Here is a 22129-nt window from a genome sequence, read left to right as displayed (position 1 = left end):
AATAGAATGGAATAAAAAAAATCCACAATTATATGGCTGATTAATCTTTGACAAAGCAGGAAAGAATATTTGATGGGAAAAAGACAGTCTCTTCAGCAGATAGTGTTGGGAAAATTGGACAGCAACATGGAAAAGAATGAAACTGGACCACTTTCTTTTACCATACACAAAATTCAGAATGGATGAGAGACCTAAATGTGAGACCTGAAACCATAAAAATACTGGAAGAGGACACAGGCAGTAATTTCTCTGACATTGGCCATATTAAATGCTTTCCTAGTTTTAGATTCGTAGTCAACAAAGACAAAGCTAAATCAATTGGCTTCTGACTGATTTACCAAGGTCAGAGTCATAGTAATTCAGATAATTTTCTTGGGGGTCACTCTTCTGTTCTTTTTCTTTTTAATAGTTAAAGTAGAATTTAAATCTGTGATTTCTGGTATAAAGCACATTCTTTATCATTTAACCTGCTATAATTTAAGGGTGGTGATGTTTTTTGGAACGAGAACTGGGTTCACGAGCACAAGTTTTGAGCTTTGTCTTCACTTATTCTTTCCACTTTAAACTTTGCACAGTGTTGCTACATTGTCTTCTCTGCAAAGGCAGAACTCGATTTTGGGCATCCAAGTTCCAAGTGTTTGTAAGGGAGGGCCAAAAGTGTGAAAAATCTTGGTGCTTTGAGAGCATTTAAATATGGAAGTGTGGAGGAATGTCCTAGAACAGTAGAAGCGAAAGATGGGTACAGATTTCTAATCCAGGAGTGATAAATCACACTGTTGCTGTCTTCCTTTATGGCTAGTACAGAGAACAGGAATGTAGTTGTCATCTGGATGTGATCGGTTTGCATAAATGTGACCTGAAAATGCTTCTAATTGGATTCAACGGTGTGCACATACCACTGAAATTGTGAACCTGAGGTTGTTCACTAGTGATCCTGTGTGTTTCAGGCATCACAAGAGAGTTTGCCATGGTGGTTTTTAGTCCTTAGCATTAGCATAATAATATCCCTCAGACTGAGCAGTATATTTGGAGTGTATAAATATCTGTATAATAACATTTTTATTAGCTATAGTTCTTGATACAAACAAAGGTATAGACCTTTTTATGTGAGTTGCATTGCTTTTATATGATTTTTTTAAAAAGCCATCTTTATTCAGGGAATTTTAGAAGTCCTACTTGATAATGAATTTATTGCTTGCAGATTTGAATATTGATAAAATAAAACTGACACATTTTAAAAAGTAGATATGCTCTACCACTGGCATTTCAGATATGCTGTTGGTAAAAATTTTGGCATGCTAGAAATTTTAAAAAGGTCTTATAAAAATGCAAATCTTGTACCGTGAAATCTATCTCTGTCTTTGCTCAAATTGAGAAAGTTTGTATGCATTTGTGAGCATGTGTTTGAGAGAGCCTTACCTTCATGTCTTCCAGTATGTCCACAGAGACTAATTAGCAAAGGAGTTTTGACATAGTCAAGAATGAGCGTAGGCCACAGGTTGGCCGGGGCAAGAAATGACATTTATCAAATAATCCTTGTCACACCTCAGCTCGTATCCTGCTGTTCTCAGGAAGCCAACCAAGATCTTGTGTGAAATAAACTGTAAAGCAAACCAGTTGGCATGCATTTGCCTCTTAGCAAACAATGCACTTATGAACACATTTTCTGCTTTCCTTATCCCTATTATTTTTATTTTATAAAACAAAGGGGACTGTATATTTGGAAAGGGTCCTGACGTGCAAGCCCTGCTGTGTCCGAGACTCTGTGTTCTTTTAAACCATTAATTTAATCATCATAACGACTCTGCAAGGTGATGGCATTTGGCTTCCAAGAAATCAAGGTTTAGAGAAGTTATGTAATTTGCTGATGGTCATCCAAGTAGTAGGTGGTAAAGCATCTGTTGGAACTCAAGTCTCTCCCTCAAGATTTCTCTCTGACATCATTATATTATCGGCTTCAGCTGATTTGTGCATCAAATGCCATCCTTCTCCAAGCAGAAGTTCCTCTGCATATCAGAAGGTCCATTTTACAATAAAGAGAGGGGCATGGCTTCTGAAAATTAAAAAAAAAAAGTTTTTGGACAAAGGATTTAACATATAGCATTAGTATGCATTCAAGATTTATTCTCTTCCAGTATTGTGCATTGATTTGTCAGTACCTAGTCAGATCTTTGCCTCTGAAGATGATTCTGTGAGGGAAAAAAAATCACCGTCCTTACTGTTTTTCCTCTATAGGCTGTATTGCTCGTACTGTAAGCTCACCAAACCAGCATCTGCTGAGAACTGATGACGTCATCAGTTGCTGTCTAGATCTGAGTGCCCCGAGCATCTCGTTCCGAATTAACGGACAACCTGTTCAAGGAATGTTTGAGAATTTCAACATTGATGGCCTCTTCTTTCCAGTTGTTAGTTTCTCTGCAGGAATAAAGTTAGTATTTCTATGTGTTGTGGTCTGTGTCCCATCTGACTTCTTATACTTTCACAGAACACTTGGCACTGCCATGCCCCATGCCCTGCTAACCTTCTACCTCACTCCTGGGCATCTGTGCCCAGGGCATTTCTTTGGAGGAAGAGGTAAGATTCACCCAAGAGAGGCATCTTGGGAGGCTGAATGCTTTGTCCACCTGTTCTAGCGTTTAGACGGGGCAGTCAGCTAACCCTGCCCCAAATCCGTGTCCTGAAATATTTCACGCCCATTTCAGTTTACTTCTTTATTTAATAAGGGAAATGAACAGCACTGCATAAGAAAATACCGTCTTTTCTTTGTATTTCATTAATTTTCCTTTTCTTGTCATCATATTTCCCCACCCCACTCCAAACCTCCTCATCTTTACAGAAACTGAATGGATTTTTTTTTTGGTTGCTGTTCATCAGGTCAAGCTATCACCTCTCTGTGTTACCCTCTCTCTGTTGTACTTGTAAATTATCCGCTGTGAACAGCTGGGTGAAGAGGGTTTCCTCTAACCTTTTGCTTTCTTGCTGTTAGCAGATGGAAATAGATGAATGATAATTCTTTGGAGTTCTACAAAGAGAACTTTTTTTTTTAAGATTTATTTATTTGACACAGAGAGAGAGACAGCGAGAGAGGGAACACAGGCAGGGGGAGTGGGAGAGGGAGAAGCAGGCTCCCCGCTGAGCAGGGAGCCCGATGCGGGGCTCGATCCCAGGACCGTGGGATCATGACCTGAGCCGAAGGCAGATGCCTAACCGACTGAGCCACCCAGGTGCCCCCAGAACTTTTTTTTTTTAATTTTATTTACTTGAGAGAGAATGAGAGGGGGGAGGGTCAGAGGGAGAAGCAGACTCCCCGCTGAGCAGGGAGCCCCATGCGGGACTCCATCCCGGGACTCCAGGATCATGACCCGAACCGATCATGACCTTAAGCAAAGCCAGTTGCTTAACCAACTGAGCCACCCAGGTGCCCCTATAAAGAGAACTTTAACAAGCGATGGTCTGTTGCGATAAGGGACTACGCTGTCACATATGAAAATGTGCATGTAGCTACCTCAGGAGAGTGGATCCCTTATTAAGACTGGCCATCAAGTTACTCTGGTTATTTTTCCCATTATAATTCTATTCATATGAATAATTCATGGTTATAGAAGCACCAGATTGAAGAGGGGACAGAGAAAGCATGAAGTATTAGCTCTCCATGCACCAATGACCTTTTCTGTTCTGTTTATACAAATTATATTTCTTTCTACAAGCCTCTGGAATGTTTTAAAATTTTTGTTTTCCTCGTTTTTTGCTCTTTGCCTTTTATTTTATTCGCTTTATTATTATTGCTATTATTTTTGACCTGAAAATGAACCACAAATTAGAAAAAGAATTGCAAGGAAAATGAAAATCTGATTTTATTTTTGTAAGCAGAGGGCCCGTGAAATCAGTATTGTTTAGCTGTGTTTCAAAAAGCATTGTTCAATGGAACTTGTTTTAAATTATTTTTAATTAAAGGACTTTGATATATAAAAGACTTTAAGGGTTTTTTGGGGTTTTCTTTTTGTCTTTGAAGAAGAAATAAGGTGACCTTCTTTCTTCTGCAAAGTATCATTTGAGTTCTCTTTAAGGAATTTCACTGGGAAGTTGGACATTGGAAAGTGACTGTTGTTTCTTTTTATCAGACCTCATGCAGTCCTGTAATTTTAAGTATGTAGATATTTAGATAATGTCTGCTCTTTCTCTGTTGACTCTTTGCACCCCCTGGAGACATTAAATGAGCAATTACTGTGCACAGGTATTAGGTATTTCTCCTATAGGAATATGATGCATGTGCTTTTGCTGTTTCTCCAGTGAGTGGTAAGTTTTCTCGGATCCATCAATGTAACGTAATCAGCTTGTTCTCTCATCCTGTTTTACTTTTGTGCTTAGAGGTTCTTAGGCTCCAAGGTGTCCACACTCTGATGGTACTCGGGGGAAAATGTGGCTTCTGATAAAGTTCATTTTGTGCTAATCATTTATTCCCTGTGTTTTGTTGATTGGGGAACTTTCAGTACACCAGAGCTATACCTGACCCTGACATGCATCCCTTTTAGGGTACGCTTTCTGCTCGGGGGGAGACACGGAGAATTTAAATTCCTCCCGCCACCTGGGTATGCTCCTTGTTACGAAGCTGTTCTGCCAAAAGAAAAGTTGAAAGTGGAGCACAGCCGAGAGTACAAGCAAGAAAGAACTTACACACGAGACCTCCTGGGCCCCACAGTCTCCCTGACGCAGGCCGCCTTCACGCCAATCCCCGTGGATACCAGCCAGGTACCCAGAGCACCTGTACTGTCATGCTCTTGTGCCGTTGTTCTGATGGGCAGTGGCTTTTGGACTCTTTGAACCACGGCGCACGGGAACCCATCTGACAGTCATACAGTTTATATGCAGAATCGAAGAAAGTTTCGTAAAATAATGCTTACCTTTGTCAGAGCCACTCACCTATTTTGTAGTCAATTCTATTCTGTTTTTTAAAGAGTGATCTCAAGCCACTACACTGATTTCATGATGCACTAATATGGGTCACAATTGGAGGTAATGCATACTAATTTTAGGGTGCACTTTTTACCTACGGTGGAGGTGGACGTGGAGTTTAGTTCTTCAGTCATGTAGATACACTATTATTTTGAAGCAATTTAACTGACCTTTATCTTAAGTAGAGATTGAGATCCTGGACTCTAGAGTCAAGAGTGCTTGGGGTCAATTGCCTACTTGGGGACCTTGAGGAAGTCGCTCCTCTTGTGAATTGGGATGCTAAGAGTATGTTTGACAGAGTTAATAAATAACACATTAGCATGACACTTTGCAAACAGGCACCTGAGAAATGTGAATCCTTATTCTTTTCTGTTTCATAGATGTGAACACATCTTGACGTTGACAATGAATTAAATAAATAATTGCTTTATCTTGATGCTGAAGTAACTTCAGTAAGGTTAGTTATGCAAAGTTTGTGAAGATCCATGAGATTGCCTCTAAAGTCTGAAGTAGAGTTAATACCAGGCCTCAGAAGGTTCAGTTGTTGAGCAAAACTTGTTTAGCGCCTTGAATTCTGTTTTCTGTCTCATCATGCTGTTCTTGAAATTATTGAGGGCAAGAAGCAAGCTTTGTTCATGGCTAAAATTCAGTGTGGTGTTCCTTGCTGCAGGATGGCAGGATATGTGTGGTGCTACCCCAGTTTAGTAGTAAACATGATTAGGAGGCTAGAAATGGATTGGGATGGACGATTGGATTATGCATTGGGAGCGCATTGAGGATTTCCTATGTTGTAGATTATCTCTACCGTTGTGGGGAAAGGGAGCAGTGATAGCCTGCTCCCTGGGGAAACTGTCTCGTCAGTGAACGCTGTAGGCAGTCACCTGCTCTATGTTTGTGGAGGGACTGGCTGTGGGGTGACACCTAAGTGCATTGCCAAACACCAACAACCAACCCCTGACCTTGAAAACCATTCATGTTCTTTATGAAGAAGTCATTAAACTTCCTCTTTTGAATGAGAACATGTAAAGATTGTTTTCCCTAGAAGCTTATTCTTGGAAACCACTAGAAATAACAGCAGAGTCAAGGGAAAAGCATAAATCACTGCAAATATTTACAGGCTCAAAGAGCCAGTGGATTATCCTTTGGTCACTGAATTGCCTTCATTCTGGCCTATGTGTACTAGCCAGTTAGTTTAAGAACTTTGGGGTGATTTCTCTTTTTAAGTGATGCACGCTCTGGTGCTTACATCCCACATCCATGAAGGCATTGTTCTTAATGGTGACTGTCCCCACCAACACCCGTGTTTTCCTTCTTCCCAACTTTTGTTCATAAATTCACTTGGAAACTAAGCTGTCCCACCAAAAAGTCCGCAAATTACCTAAACAATTTTTAGATATACCTCGTTATATATTTATAACTACATTAGAAGGGTTAGAATCTAGTTATATTATTAACATTTTAATGGTTTACAATGGTTTTATTTGTTTCAATTCACAGTGAGGACAATTAGCATGGTTTTATTGCATTTGTTTCTGATGTGTGTTTTCTTTCTTATTTTAGATCGTGTTACCTCCTCACCTAGAGAGAATAAGAGAAAAACTGGCCGAGAATATCCATGAACTCTGGGTTATGAATAAAATTGAACTTGGCTGGCAGTATGGTCCGGTACGTAATCTTGAAATTTATTTTCAGATTTGTTAATACATCTTTCTAAAAACATAACCTTTTCTCACTCATCCTGCTATTTGGCAACCTGAATCAATTAGATTGATTTTTTTTTTCCCCTACACGTGAGTTTTTGTTCAGTTTTTCTTTACAAGAGGGAATGACATTATTGTCATGTTTGTTGAAGGATGGCTCAGTTGACTAGACAATTGAAAAGTTGTCATTCTCGAGGCTGAGAGTTATATTTTTAAATCAAAGTTAATATATACAGACAATAGGCATTGACTTGTAAGCCCCTGAGGAAAAAAGAAACTCACTGAAATTGAAAGTGAAAGCTGAAAATGGAAAGAAATGAGTCATTTTCCTTTTCCTTTATCTGGTGCTTTGCTTCTTTTAGTCTTAACTGTGTGTAGGAGTCCCTACAGGTCCTGTGGGCTGAGGGCCGCAGTTGGTTTCATAGGTGGAAGACAGACTGAGATATAATGATTGGATATATTTCCAAATTATTATTTAAAGATCTTAGGGGGCACCTGGGTGGCTCAATTGGTTAAGCATTTGACTCTTGATTTCAGGTCAGGTCATGATCTCAGGGTCGTGGGATCGAGCCCCATGTCAGGCTCCATGCTCAGCAGGGAATTTGCTTGAAATTCTATCTCTTCCCTCTCCCTCTGCACCGCCCCCCCCCCCCGACCACACCATGCTTGCTCTCTCGCTCACTCTCTCTCAGATAAATAAATAAATAAATAAAATCTTCAAAAAAAAAATAAAGATCTTAGTTTATGGTTTGTCAATAAAATTTATATTAAAAAAATTTCCTATGTAATTCAGTGTATCATACACCTATTTTTGGCAGGACTGTGGCAATACTTTTATTTTTATAATATTATTAGTCTAGGTAGCCCAAAGTTTCTAACACTTTCTTATATTTGACTGAATGTAGAAATGAGTGCATTCACCCTCTCCTAGTTTATTGCATTGAGCTTTAAATACAGAACATTTTTTATTAGTGCTAGTGGTGAATACCATATGATACCCCACACTACTTCCTCACGTTTATATATTTATTTAGAGCTTTCCATTTTCACATACACTCTATCAGGTTATTGGGTTAAATTTTCATAACAGCACACAGGGCTGTTATTTCAGTTTTGCTGGTGATGACATCTCTGAGAGTTGGGCCTCGACAGTCGCAGAGCTCATGAGGAGCTAGCACTGGGATCCAGACTTTCTAGCTTTTACTCTAGAACTGTTTTCACTGTAAGACTTGCCAATGCTCTTCGAGTGACCGAGGTGGGAGACGGCAAGAGTTTCACAAATGTGTGCCTGGCAGTGGGGAAGGGGAAACATGATTGCGAGACATGTTTTAGAGTTCACGTTTAGGGTATGGGGAAGAGAGGGAGGGAAATCTGCACAAGTTTCTGGTTTTTGCTTGGACACCCAAGAGCACAGTGGTGTCCATGATTCTCCCATGTAGAGAAGAGAGGCGAAGTGGACATTACATAAATGGGGAGTAGATTATTTCAGGACTTGGACACCTTCATTTCTACTTTGATGTTTAGAATTCAGAGTGAAATTTTGTAATTCTAGATTTCACTTATGGATCTACCCATTAAGTACGTATGATTTATGCTTTTGTGTAAGTCCTGTTCAATTGTAAAGATCACCAGGAAGAAGAAATAATATGTTATTTTTAACTTAGCGATGACCTGAAGAGTTTAAAAAAAGTTCTTGCGGGGCGCCTGGGTGGCTCAGTCGTTAAGCGTCTGCCTTCAGCTCAGGTCATGGTCCCAGGGTCCTGGCTTCAAGCCCCACATCGGGCTCCCTGCTCAGTGGGAAGCCTGCTTCTCTCTTCCCCAGTTCCCCACTTGTGCTCCCTCTCTCTCGCTGTGTCTCTCTCTGTCAAATAAATAAATAAATATTTTTAAAGGTTTTTATTTTTTATTTTTTTTTAAGATTTTATTTATTTATTAGAGAGAGACAATGAGAGAGAGAACGCGAGAGGGGGGAGGGTCAGAGGGAGAAGCAGACTCCCCGCTGAGCAGGGAGCCCAATGCGGGGCTCGATCCTGGGACTCCAGGATCATGACCTGAGCCGAAGGCAGTCGCTTAACCAACTGAGCCACCCAGGCGCCCCTGAATAAATAAATTCTTAAAAAAAAAATAAAAGTAAAAAGTCCTTGCTTAGGTTTGCGCACTTTTTAGGTGGCATTTCCAGAACCTGGGCTGTCATCTGGGAGCTACCACATGGTAATGCTGTGTCATTTAGGACTCCAAGAAGATAGTCTATCTACTAGTGCAAGGATCTAGAACATCTTTCTCATTAATTCATTCCTAAAATCTTGGATTTTGTTTACTCTGATGGCTGGCTAATATACACTTTGAAGGATTAGTATGAAAAGTGCCTGAATGAGGCTAACTGACTTTTGTTAAGGTAAAGGAATAATTTGTAATATCTGCAAGTTACAGTGGGTGAAATGCACAGCTGGAACCCCTGCAAAGACCTTAGATCAGTCACGTTGTCGATGGACATCCCTAGTCCGTTTGGCTCTAAACACATAAAATTACTACACATTAAAACTAAGTCAGCACTACACCTTTCTTATGTAGACTTCATTTCAATACGTGAAACATTTGTTGAGTGCCTACCATGTATTAGGCATGTTCTGGGTGCTGGGAATACATCAAAGAAGAAAAGAGAACAAAATCCCTCTTTTCTTTGGTCTTACATGTTAGTGCTAGGAAATAGACCCTAAACCAATAAGGGTCTGGTTCTGCCAGCAGGTGGAATTTGTTACGGAAGAAAATGAAAGTAGGGTGAGTGGGCAGTTGGCCATATTGGGAAGGGAACAGGATGAACCTGGTTGAGGAAGTAAGATTTAAGCAAATGCTGGAGGGGGCTGGAGGGTAAGCTTGCAGGTGTCGGGGTAGAGCAGGCATGGGCCCTGGGGCCAGGAACTGTACTGAACAGAACAGGGGGCCCAGATGATGCCCGGTTTTACCACTGACCGCAAACATTAGCGTGCCTGGGGCTTAACAGGGACAGCTTTGCTGGGGTGGTAAGCCGAGCCTTCCTTCTTGCTTTTCCCCTTCATTTTCCTGCCACGCAGTTGGATTGCCATTGCTGGTATCTGAAATTGGAGATTTTTATTATGAGGATTTTCTGTCCTGTTTCAGGTTAGAGATGACAATAAGAGACAACACCCATGTCTGGTGGAATTCTCCAAGCTGCCTGAACAGGAACGCAATTACAACTTACAGATGTCGCTTGAGACCCTGAAGTGAGTTTCTTAACTTTTCCTATTTTCTGATCTGCCTGACCTCAAACAAACAAGGTATCAATACACTTTAATTCAGTTAGAATTAAATTAACTCAGAACTTTTCATAATGCACAGGTGGACTGGATCACTGTTTGTTGGGAATTAGACTTTTGACCCTGCTATTTTATATCTTTATGCTTTATAAAATATTTACCAAAGAGTGTTCTATGGATATTTTGGGTATTACAGAATACGAGGGTTCTTTGATCAGATGAAATGCTGTTTGCAGTGTGGGCCAGGGACCAGGTCTGTTCACAAATTGCTTTTGATTTGTGACAACGTAAGTAAAGATACTAATAGTAAGTGTTGAAAAACTTTTATACCAATTTAAGGGAACAATTTTATGTCTTATTGTATCTCATAATTTATAAAATGTAGGCTTATATTTTATATGTCTTCATTTAAAAATTTTAATTTTCTCTAACAAGTTTTACTGTATTTTATCAGAGAATCAACTCACAATAGGCTGGAAATTAAAAGAAAATTGGCCCTTCATCACAGATAGTTTGAGAAACACTGCTCTAATATATTTTAAAGATGCTGAGTTAAAACAATTGTTTATTTTACTGATGGATTTTTTTAGTGCTGTGAATCTCTAAAATGGGATGGAATCCGTTTACCACCTTTTTTTTTTTTTTTCTTCCAGAGAGTACCTTGTTTTTACCACACCATCTTTTTTTTTCCGGGGTGGGGGGGCTCTGCCAGAGAAACACATGTTGAGAAAAGCTGCCTTAGGCAATTTGCATGTTATCTTTAAAGGCAGATATGCTTTTCAGTGACACTGTCAATTGTGTTCAGGAAATTTGCCACTTAACCATTGCAAATGAAAGAATGAGGTGGGGTAAAATGAAGGAAAGTAATTTTAAATTTTAATATAAAAAGTTTATAAAAGGGGCACCTAGGTGGCTCAGTTAGTTAAGCATCTGACTCTTGATTTTGACTCAGGTCATGATCTCAGGGCATGGAGCCTGCATAAGAGTCTCTCCCTCTCCGTCTGCCCCTCTAGCTCTCTCTCCCTCTCAAAAGAAAAGAAAAGTTCAGAAAATATTTTTAAGAAGACTATCATGTTTCTTTAATTGCTTTTCTATCCTTGGTGGCCTCTAGAACTAGATTTATTCAAATAGGCCACTTACCCTAATGCATGTTTATATTAGGCTTATATACTTGTGAACATTTTTGTTTCAGTTTTGTTAAGAATAAGCAGTTACTTCCTTGAAGTGATTTTACCAAGGACTCAGATCATAAAACTTCACCATTGTGTCAAACTCTAGGTTTTGGGTTCAGGGGTATTTCTTCAAAGATGTGATTGTAATAATCATTACGGAAATTAACATTTTGGGCATAGAATGAGTTTAGGTTCTACTAGTAATTTAAAAGGAAAGGGAAATATATACAAATCAAGTAAATTGAGAACCTCCCAGAGATAAAAACTGACAGAGCTTGTCTGTGATGAAGAATGCGTAATGCATGGCTATGACCTGTGTACCTCGTGTTTAGGATCCCCTGCCTCCCTTTGCATCCTTGATGAGGGGCTTGTACATTTCAATAAGGGATTCACGCAGCTCACCATTTGCTCATCTTTTTCAATGAAATGTTTTATTGAAAGGTCTAAGATAATTTAGTTAAATTTGTAGTACTTTCCCTATAGTTTTAGTGATTGACAACTAGCCAGCTATTGCAAAGGACAGATCCCAGGAAGCGATGAAGTGGAGAAAATTCTGTATTTGCATAGTGTGTGGATTCTGACTGCATGTAATCTGATCTCATTCCTAAGAGGGACTGAGGGCTGGTTTGATGAATCATCACACTGCATGTACCCTGGTGCTATAGCCCACGGTCAATGCTAATGACCTTTTCCATGAGCTAATCCTCAATATTTTATGATTTTACGATGAGCTGATTTAACCTATTTCTTTAAAATTTAAATTAGAACAGGGAGAACCCCTACTTCTCCAAAATTCACACTTAGCCCAATCTCCGTAGTTGAGAGTAAGCACGGTAGTTTCTTTCTGTATTTCCATTAGAACCTTGTTTACTTGGTAGCCCCCAGAGCAGAGTAAGTAAGAACACAGGCTCTGGTGTTGGATGGTATGGGGTCAAGGACTTGCTGCTCCAAAGGGAGTCTTAGATTTTCCGAACCTTAGATTTTCTTCCATCCATAAAGTGGGGGTCATGGTGTATCTGCTTCATGGAATTGTGGTGGGGACTAAATGATAATGCTGATCAAGCTTGGAGCCCCATATGTCTGACACACCCCATAAAAGTATCATGGGAAGGGGACACCTGGGTGACTCAGTCAGTTAAGCGTCTGCCTTCGGCTCAGGTCATGATCCCAGGATCCTGGGATTGAGCCCCATGTCGGGGGTTCCTGCTCAACGGGGAGCCTGCTTCTCCCTCTCCTTCTGCCTGCCGCTCCCCCTGCTTCTGCACTCTCTCTCTCCCTCCATCTCTCTCTCCCCCCGCCACAAATAAATAAATAAAATCTATAAAAAATTCATGGGAAGGATCAAAACTTTATTCATTTGGATTCTGAGGAGTGCCAAGTAACAAATAAGCAGAAGCTTACTCCAGAATATCCCTTATTTTGGATTGAAGAGTGATTTCACGTGAATATGAATTTTAGATGCTCTTTCTGTGATTTTTTTTTTTGTCATGTAAATTGTTGGGAAAGACAGCTTCAGATTTGCTGGTCATCTGTGGATTGCAGAGCCCTGCAAAACTTCCCGCACCCTCTCTCAGGACAACCCAGTGGTTACAGCATGCCTGTCAACCCACCCCCGATTTAACCAGTGTCACTAAAGGTTTAGTTTCTGCTTTACTTACAGTAATTTCAGAATTCCAGATCTTGACTTTTGAATAAATGACTTATGTTTAGGAAATGAATGTTACAAGGATTCTTAACATCTCATATACTTTCATAGAATCTTTCCTTGGAAGTTAACAAAAATAGAGCAAGACTAGAACAATATTTTTTCTTCTGTTCAAGTAGTTTTTTTTCCTTAAAATTGATTTTGGGAAGTGCAATGTGTTTGTATATATATGTAGGGAGGGATGGGAGGCATAAAGACACAGGGACACCAAGGAGAGCAATAGGGAAGGGAGAAAAGTAGTTAAGGAAGAGGCATGATTTTTGTCTAAAAGAGAAGGTTTATTTAGGTAATTTTATAGCTTCGGTCAGTTCTTGATCTATCCATAGTTATGTAGGTTAACGCTTGGAGGGTAATCTCACAGGGTCATCTTCGTTTTGACGTGTATAACCTAAAATTTAATGTGATAACAGTGTATGTATAAATACATGCAGCTCTATCTACTTATACCATCTGTCTTATCTGTCTCCAGATTTTCATTTTTCAGATGTTGTGGAGGATAAGTGTAAGTGAATTGTAGATACTTGCCATATCCCTACTGGAACTGACTAGACCCTAGAAATTCTGTAACCCAAAAAGGATAAGCCATTGTATCTTATTCTTTTGAGATAGGAGAAACCACTCCCTGTCGTGGAGAGTAAAGTCATATTGTTCCATATAAACCTGGAGGACTCTAAAGGGAGTGCATGTGAATTGTAAGGATCTTCCTTGGGAAAAATCAACCGAAGGTCATTCAGGGGAGGAAAAAAATAGAGTATCTTAAAAAATGGACAAGTAGTTCCTGGCAAACAGGGATCCCGATATGTCATTTGAAAATGAGATTTGTTTCTAGACTAGAAAGTCCCTGAAGGATTAAAAACATATGGGGAATTTGTATCTAATAAAGGTTGCATTTCAAACCAGGGGTAAAGGATGGATTATTCAGTAAGTATTTTATGGAGAATTGGATATCTGTCTGAAAAAAAAAAAATAAAGCTAAGCTGTCCTTAAGCTAATAGAATCCCTTCCCCATCACCCCCTCACAGGAAAGCATGGACATTTTCCTTTAAATGATTTTACAAATGGGGAATTTCTGAGTGCCATATGAAACCCAAAAGCCAGAAGAAAAGATGTAAAATTTCAGTTATATAAAAACAGATTTGGAATTCTGCTCGGAGATGATAATATAAAGAAAGTAAAAAGACAAACTAGAGAAAAATATTTGCAGCTCATATCTCAGACACAGGAAGAGCTTCTAAAATGCAATTAAAAACCCATATCTAATGGGAAGTTGAACAAAGAATATTTTCACAGAAAAAAGTAAATACAAATACCAAGCATATGAAAAAGGTGCTCAAATACACTTATTTTAAGAAAAATACATGGGTGCCTGGCTGGCTGAGTCGGTGGAATGTGCAACTCTTGATCTTGGGATTACAAGTGCAAGCAAGCCCCATGTAAGACAAACTAAAATGATAATGAGATACCTTCTCTCTCTCTCTCTTTTTTAAAGATTTTATTTAGTTGTCAGAGCGAGAGAGAGAGCACAAGCAGGGGGAGTGACAGGCAGAGGGAGAAGCAGGCTCCCTGTTGAGCAAGGAACCCGATGTGGGACTTGATCCCAGGATCTGGGATCGAGACTTGAGGTGAAGGCAGACGCTTAACTGACTGAGCCGCCCAGGCGTCCCTAATGAGATACCTTTTTTTTTTTCCCCTATCTATCTATCTATCTATCTATCTATCTATCTATCTATCTATCTATCTATCTATCTATCTATCTAGTTAGATGCCTTTTTAACCTACCAATTGACAAAGTTTAAGCAGTTTGAGAACTGGGAAGCGGGTAATGTCATACATGGCTGGTAGGAATGTAAATTACTACTGACTCTATAGACATTTGACAATATTTGTGAATCTTTAAAATGTATATACCCTATGACCCAGTAATTCCATGTCTAGGAATTTTTAACCCACAGATGAAGGATATAGTACATGTATTAAATGTATGAAGTTATTCATTGCAGCATTATTTGTAACAACAGAAGACTATGAACAAAGAACTGGGTAAAAACATTATGACACATCCAACTAATGGAATACTTCAGAGCTGTTGAAAAATAAACCAGCTTTATATGAAAGAAGAGTATATCAGTTATGCTGTAAGGTCAAGATAGAAAATTGCAGAGAGCTCTCTCTTGTTATGTACCCATTGTGTAAAAGGGGGAAAACGAAACAATATGCATGCCCGTGTGCATGCTCACACACACACACATAAACTTGTGTTAGTATTTGCACAGATTAGAGCAGGATATTCAAGAATCAGTAGCAATCAGTGCCTTTAGGAAAAGAAACAGGACTACAAGAAGGTGATTGGAGAAAGACTTACTATTCAATATATTGCTCTTTGTGATATTTCAATTTTCAATGACTTACTCAAAAGGATATGATTTATAAATAAATGTTTTTCCTTTGCTTTAAAGGCAATTTCTGCTCTGCTTTCAAGGTGGACTGTTACACCTGATTCCCGTCTGCCATTAGGTTGGGTTATTCTGGAGATAGAGAAGGAGTTCTTGCAGCTTATCTCTGGTTTTGTTTTCCAGGACTTTGCTGGCATTAGGATGTCATGTGGGTATATCAGATGAACATGCTGAAGAAAAGGTGAAAAAAATGAAGCTGCCCAAGAAGTAAGTTGAATGTCTAAGCAATATTAAATAGTCTGTGCATTGATTCAATCATGCATTCAATTACTTGGGTACAAATGGATTGGACCTCTTGATGGATACCTAGATGACTTGCCCTGAGAGGAGACAAAGTTCAGAAAATATTGGGAGTATGTTATAAAAAGTGTGTTATTTTTCTTGAATGTAGGTACGTGTGAACACACCAGTGCCCATATCCCTAACTGCTTATATCTAGTTTTCCACTTTGCACCAAAAGATATTTTTATAATATAATTTGATTTTTTGAAGATTTATTTGAGAAAGGGAGAGAGAATGCAAGTGGGGGGAGGGCCAGAGGAGAGGGAGAGAGAGAAACTTAGCAGGCTCCACGCGCATTGTGGAGCCTGACACGGGGCTTGATCTCACAACCCTGAGATCACAGCCTGAGCTGAAACCAAGATCAGATGTTTAACTGACTGCACCACCCAGGCACCCCTAATTTAATTTGTTTTTCACCTAAAGAACATATTTTAGGAAGAGTTATAAAGTTGGTATTATTACCCCCACTTTAAGATGAGTAAACTAAGGCCGTGAATGCTATTGGGGTGATTTTTGCCTGCTGGGCTATAACCTCTGTCCGTGAGCCTGTTGAACCTCTCAAAACTTCAGCTTTCTTAGCTGCTAACAGGTGATACCTTTTTCATGGGGAAACGTTTGGTATTAAATGAGTAAGTTCGGGACAAATGATTGCTGTTTCATGTTTGTTTTAATTTCCAAGGCCTATGCCTTATAGATGGCAGTTCTGGCCACGTGTTAAGTAATATGAGGATAAAGCAAAGCAGCCACCCCATACTCTCCATCTATCACCCTGACCTCAAGTTACCCCTGATAAATATAAAATCAAAATAGAAATCGTGAACTTGCTCTGCAGATGCCAGTTCATGCAAGTAGTTCAACAAAAACTGTTACTCAGGTATTCCGTTAAAAAATGTGTAAAAGCTATGTTACTACGTAGCATATTTTTAAGTTCTAAACGTTTTCTTCAAAAGTTTGAGCACTTCCATTGGATGCTATTTTAGGGCATTTTCGCATATTTACGTTTTGAAATGACACTTCTTTGTCAGTTTTGAGAATCACTAATAAAAGCAGATCCTCAGTGATTAGATATGTACCATCATCTATTTAAAACTATATGTAAACATCGATAATATATTTTTTGCATCATTTTCTCTTTGAATTGTGTTTCCAGTCCATTTCCTTCACAAAATGTTACCCTATTAAATATATTTTGATTGATCTCTCTGATCATACTTCTTTATAACCAAATCTAAATTGAGTTTTGTTTTGTTTTCTGTGATCACAGTAAATGTTGACATTTTTCTTCCGAGGTATTATAATTAATTGGGTATACAAGTCTTCAACATAAATTCATTTTTGATAAAAATCAATGTAAAAAGTAAGATTTTATTGGAAGTAGTGCATAATGAAATGGATTCGGCTATTCTTTTTCCATTTATATCATATACCCATGTATAAGCATTTATGGATAAAAAGACAAGTTCTGGGTCATTTGCATTCTTTGTTTACATAAATAAATACATTTTTATTAAATTCAGTTCAAAGAAAAAAATCTGTTGAAAGAAGAAATAAAAATCAGTTCAATGAACTGGAACTTAATAGTGGTTCATCCTCAAAAATCATATTGGATGACCTATCACATGATGACTCAGTCATGTCCTTCCTTGTTGAGTTTCTTAAAAGCAAAAAATTAGAAACTACCTTACTTGGGAAAGAATTTATTATCTTATGAAAGTCACTCACTATCTCGGTTTTTTGGTAATTATATCATAAAGACATTATTAAAATGAAAAACAACAACAAAACGAGTAGTTATATCTGCTACTCATTCACTTAGAGATACCTAACCTGATGTACATAAGGATAAGAAGATGGAAATACTAATTTCAGATTACCTTTGCCAGCATAATATATTTAAGAAACTATTATTATCATGTGCTATGTGTGTGTGTGTGTGTTTATCTTGTCAAAACTTTGGGGCAAAGTAGTCTCTCTGAAAAGCATGAAATCTGTATGATTCCATCGATATGACGTTCTGGAAGAGACAACACGATAGAGTCAGTAAAAATATCAGTGGTTGCCAGGGGTTGGGAGGTAGGAAGAGATGAATGGTCAGAGCACAGGGATTTTCAAGACAGTGAAAATATTCTGTATGACACTGTAATGACTAGATAATGTCATTATACATTTATCAAAACCCATGAAATGTACGACACCTAATGTAAGCCAGGGGTGACGATAATGGTTAATGGATGATAATGATGTCTCAATATAGGTTCGTGAATTGTAACAAATGTACCACTTTGCGTGGAGAATGTTGATAATGGGGAAAGCTTTGTTGTGGAGGCAGAGGATATCTCTGTATCTTCTTCTCAGTTCTGCTGTGAACATAAAACTGCTCCAAAAAATAGTCTTAAAAAAATAAACAACCCCCTCCTGGGGGTCAGAATTTAGCTTATTCAGTTTATGGAATTCATTTGCCATAAAACCTCATTGGTAAAACCAGTTTTCACTGTGAAAACCATCAGTTTAAATAGAATTATCTTTGGTCAGAAAATGTCAGGCTTCTTTTTTCTGTTGAAATAAAGGGGTTGATGTATGTTTCTGTAATAGCCACCTCGATTCTGATCTTAAATCTGAGATAAATAGAAACCAAATGATTGATCAATGGATACATAGAGCATAGGGTTTGCAATAAGTTAGTCTTGTTGAGGGTTGGATTAAACTCCTCTGCCTTCATAATTTTTTACTGATGCCTTTTATTTGTGTTGCTTTTAGTTGTTCTGCATTACTTGAAAATAGATGGGGGAAATGGACACAATGATGTCATTGAATGGAAACTATTCACACCTGCTGGCAGTCTATACTACATCTCAGTTTTCCATGAGATACCATCTTACTATTTATTGGCAAAAATTAAGAAATTTGTTAATAACAAGGATTGATGTGGATGTAGATCCACACAAGTCTAAAAGGTTGGAATGTGTTTACAATAATTTTTAAAGTAGTTTGACATAACTGTATAAAATTAAACATTTGCACATCTTCTTACCCAGCAGTCACTCCTAGAGATATGCCCTAGAGAAAGTCCACATCAACAAACATGAAAGCCATTGTTTTTAGAAATACTATTTTTAATGGCATAAAAATAAGGGAGAGGAATAGGAGAAATATTAGTCAGTAGGAAGATGGATTAAGTTGGATATAATCACATCATAAAATGAATGAATTTTAGTCATAAATGGCAACATAGATGAACCTAAAAAATAATGTTGAGGTTGGATAAGAATATATCCCACAAGGCTATATAAAGTATAATACTAACTTTAAGACTGAAAAACAAAACATTTATATATAATATGTATATGTGTGTGTATACATATATATGGGGAGCACACAGATAGGGTGGTATTAATAATCTAATTCTTAACGTGGTGGGTTAATGGAATTCACTCTGTTATAATGCTTTAAAGCATATTCTTTTGTGTCAAGAATAGTTTTTTTAAAATTTTACTATGTTAATCACCATACATTACATCATTAGTTTTTGATGTAGTGTTCCATGATTCATTGTTTGCATATAACACCCAGTGTTAATTATAACACGTGCCCTCCTTAATACCCAACCCTGGCTACCCCGTCCCCCCACCTGCCTCGCCTCCAAAACCCTCAGTTTGTTTCCCAGAGTCCATAGTCTCTCACGGTTCATCTCCCCCTCCGATTTCCCCCCCTTCATTTTACCCTTCCTACTATCTTCTTCTTTTTTTTTTAACATATAATGTATTATTTGTTTCAGAGGTATAGGTCTGTGATTCAACAGTCTTGTACAATTCACAGCGCTCACCATAGCACATACCCTCCCCAATGTCTATCACCCAGCCACCCCATCCCTCCCACCCCCCACCACTCCAGCAACCCTCAGTTTGTTTCCTGAGATTAAGAATTTCTCGTATCGGTGAGATCATAGGATACATGTCTTTCTCTGATTGACTTATTTCGCTCAGCATAATACCCTCCAGTTCCATCCACGTTGTTGCAAATGGCAAGATCTCATTCCTTTTGATGGCTGCATAATATTCCATTGTGTATATATACCACATCTTCTTTATCCATTTATCTGTCGATGGACATCTTGGCTCTTTCCACAGTTTGGCTATTGTGGACATTGCTGCTATAAACATTGGGGTACATGTACCCCTTTGGATCCCTACATTTGTATCTTTGGGGTAAATACCCAGTAGTGTACTTGCTGGGTCGTATGGTAGCTCTATTTTCAACTTTTTGAGGAGCCTCAAGAATAGTTATTTTAAAAAAAATCAAAATATGACTGAAAATCCAAGTCCATCAATAATCATAAAAGGCAAATGGATTTATTTTTTCAGGAAAGATACAGAGATTGTCAGATTGGATTCAAAAAGATAACTCACATTGTACACACCGCACAAAAATAAAACCCAGCTATGTGAAGACACATCACTAAATTTAGAAAAATGGAACTACTCTACGATCCAGATATTGCACTGCTAGGTATTTACCCAAAGAATACAAAAATGCTGATTCCGAGGTATACCTGCTCCCTGGTGATTATAGCAGCATTATCTACAATAGCCAAATTATGGAAACAGCCCAAGTGTCCATCAGCTGATGAATGGATAAGGAAGATGTGGTGTGTATATACAATGGAACGTTACTCAGCCATAAGAAAGAATGAAATCTTGCCATTTGCCACAACATGGATAGAACTAGAGCGTATTATGCTAAGTGAAATAAGTCAAAGAAAGACAAATACCATATGATTTCACTCATATGTGGAATTTAAGAAAGAAAACAAATGAGCAAAGCGGAACAAAGAGAGAGAAACCAAGAGACAAACTCTTAACTCTAGAGAAAAAAACAGATGGTTACCAGAGGGCAGGTGGGTGAGGGCATGGGCTAAGAAGGTGATGGGGATTAAGGAGTGCCCTTGTTGAGATGAGCGCTGGGTTTTGTATGGGAGTGCTGAATCACTACATAGTACAGCTAAAACTAAACATTACACTCTATGTTACCTAGTATTTAAATAAAAACTAAAGTTAGAACATAGAAAAATTGAAACTAGTGAGAACATGAGGTACGAAGAAATATTATTCAAAAGGAGAAATTACATGTCCCATGTAAGACAAAATAGCTCTGAAGGCAAAATTAAGAACAGAAGGTCATTGTACAAAGATTTAAAAAAAACCCCAAGCATTAGACTATACTTACTCATGTATGCACCAAGTAAAATAGTTTTAAAAAGTCAAAATATTAATAGATTTTCCAAAATAGACAAATGTGCAGTCATAGTAATAACTCATAACACAACTCTCAGAGACTGATATGTGCAACAGACAAATATTAATGAAGATTAATAAAAATTTTAACTCCTATAAACTAAAATATTGACATATATAGAACACTGTACATAAGGAACATATATACAATTTTGCATCTATGACATGAGGACATTGATATCATAAAGATCATATTCACTGGATCACAAGGACTAACAACAACAACCAAAAAAATATATAAAGCCATGACATATTTAGAAACATTAAAATGTAGTTCTAAATAACTAGTGAATCAAATGTATCATCACGATAATTTAAAAACACAAGAATGGAAAAGATTGTATCAAAACATGAATTGTTTATATAAAACACTACTTAGAGAAAGCATTTTTCATAAGCAGGAAAAAAATCTGGAACCACTGATAAAGGGAAAAAAAGGCTTCGCAATTTTAGGGATATTTTCAGATCTAGCAAAAGGTAATTTGTGCCAAAATTTTCTGAATTTAAATGATACGGACAGTTGTGTAGAGTAAAACCAAAACTGAGTCAAGAAGAAAGAAAATGTTATTAGAGTTATAGCTATTAAAGGAATTGTATTAGTTTAAAATTATCCCAATACATTTAGAAATAACTCTAAGATGTTTTACTTATAAGCATATGAACTCTTAGCAAGCAAAAATCTGAGAAAACTGTCTTAACCTCATAAAAGGCCAACAGCAACCACTAATCTACAAGGTAAAGCCCAAAAGTTTTTCCTTTAAGATTCAGGAATGAGATAGTAAAAGCCACTGTTAACCTGGTATATTCAACACAACCGATACAATGAGACAAGAAAAACAGTATGAGTATTGGAAAGGAAGAAAACGAACTGTCATCAATAGCAGGTAATGTTATTATGACATGGAAAACTCAGGAGAATCTACAGAATTATTTGTTAACAATAAATTCAGTAATATTGCTAGATATCTTTTAAAATACCATTTAGATATCATGTACAAACACAAAGAAATAAACAAATCCTTAATATCTAAGACAGATGAGAAACCTAGGAATAAATCTAACAAAAGAGGAACAGACCTCTGTGGATATGCACTCAGTAAGGGCTGGGCTTTGTTTATTACAATGCCCCTAGTTTCTAAAATGCTTAGTACAGGAATGACATCAGCAACATGACTCAGAAGTTGTTTCTCCTTTTTATCCCCCTTTGTAATCAACAAATTAGACATCCATACATAAACAAGAGCATCTTTATGGAGGTTTCCAGATTTTGCACCTTACCCCAAGGGACCCAAGAGGAA

At 37.9% G+C, this 22129-nt stretch overlaps 1 protein-coding gene across 1 annotated transcript in view; it reads left to right on the top strand.

Moving 5' to 3' along the window:
- RYR2 (ryanodine receptor 2) overlaps positions 1 to 22129 on the top strand; it is a 732757-nt gene that overhangs the window by 425414 nt on the left and 285214 nt on the right. The window contains 5 exon segments of the mRNA XM_027588196.2: positions 2236 to 2428; positions 4533 to 4749; positions 6514 to 6618; positions 9792 to 9895; positions 15382 to 15465. Of these exon segments, the coding sequence (XP_027443997.2) occupies positions 2236 to 2428; positions 4533 to 4749; positions 6514 to 6618; positions 9792 to 9895; positions 15382 to 15465 (703 nt within the window).

The sequence above is a fragment of the Zalophus californianus genome, chromosome 15 (genome assembly GCF_009762305.2).
Source record: "Zalophus californianus isolate mZalCal1 chromosome 15, mZalCal1.pri.v2, whole genome shotgun sequence".
In the NCBI taxonomy this organism is placed as follows: Eukaryota; Metazoa; Chordata; class Mammalia; order Carnivora; family Otariidae; genus Zalophus; species Zalophus californianus.
The sequence above is the reverse complement of the archived record's forward strand: the minus strand, read 5'-3'. Positions and strand labels throughout refer to the sequence as shown.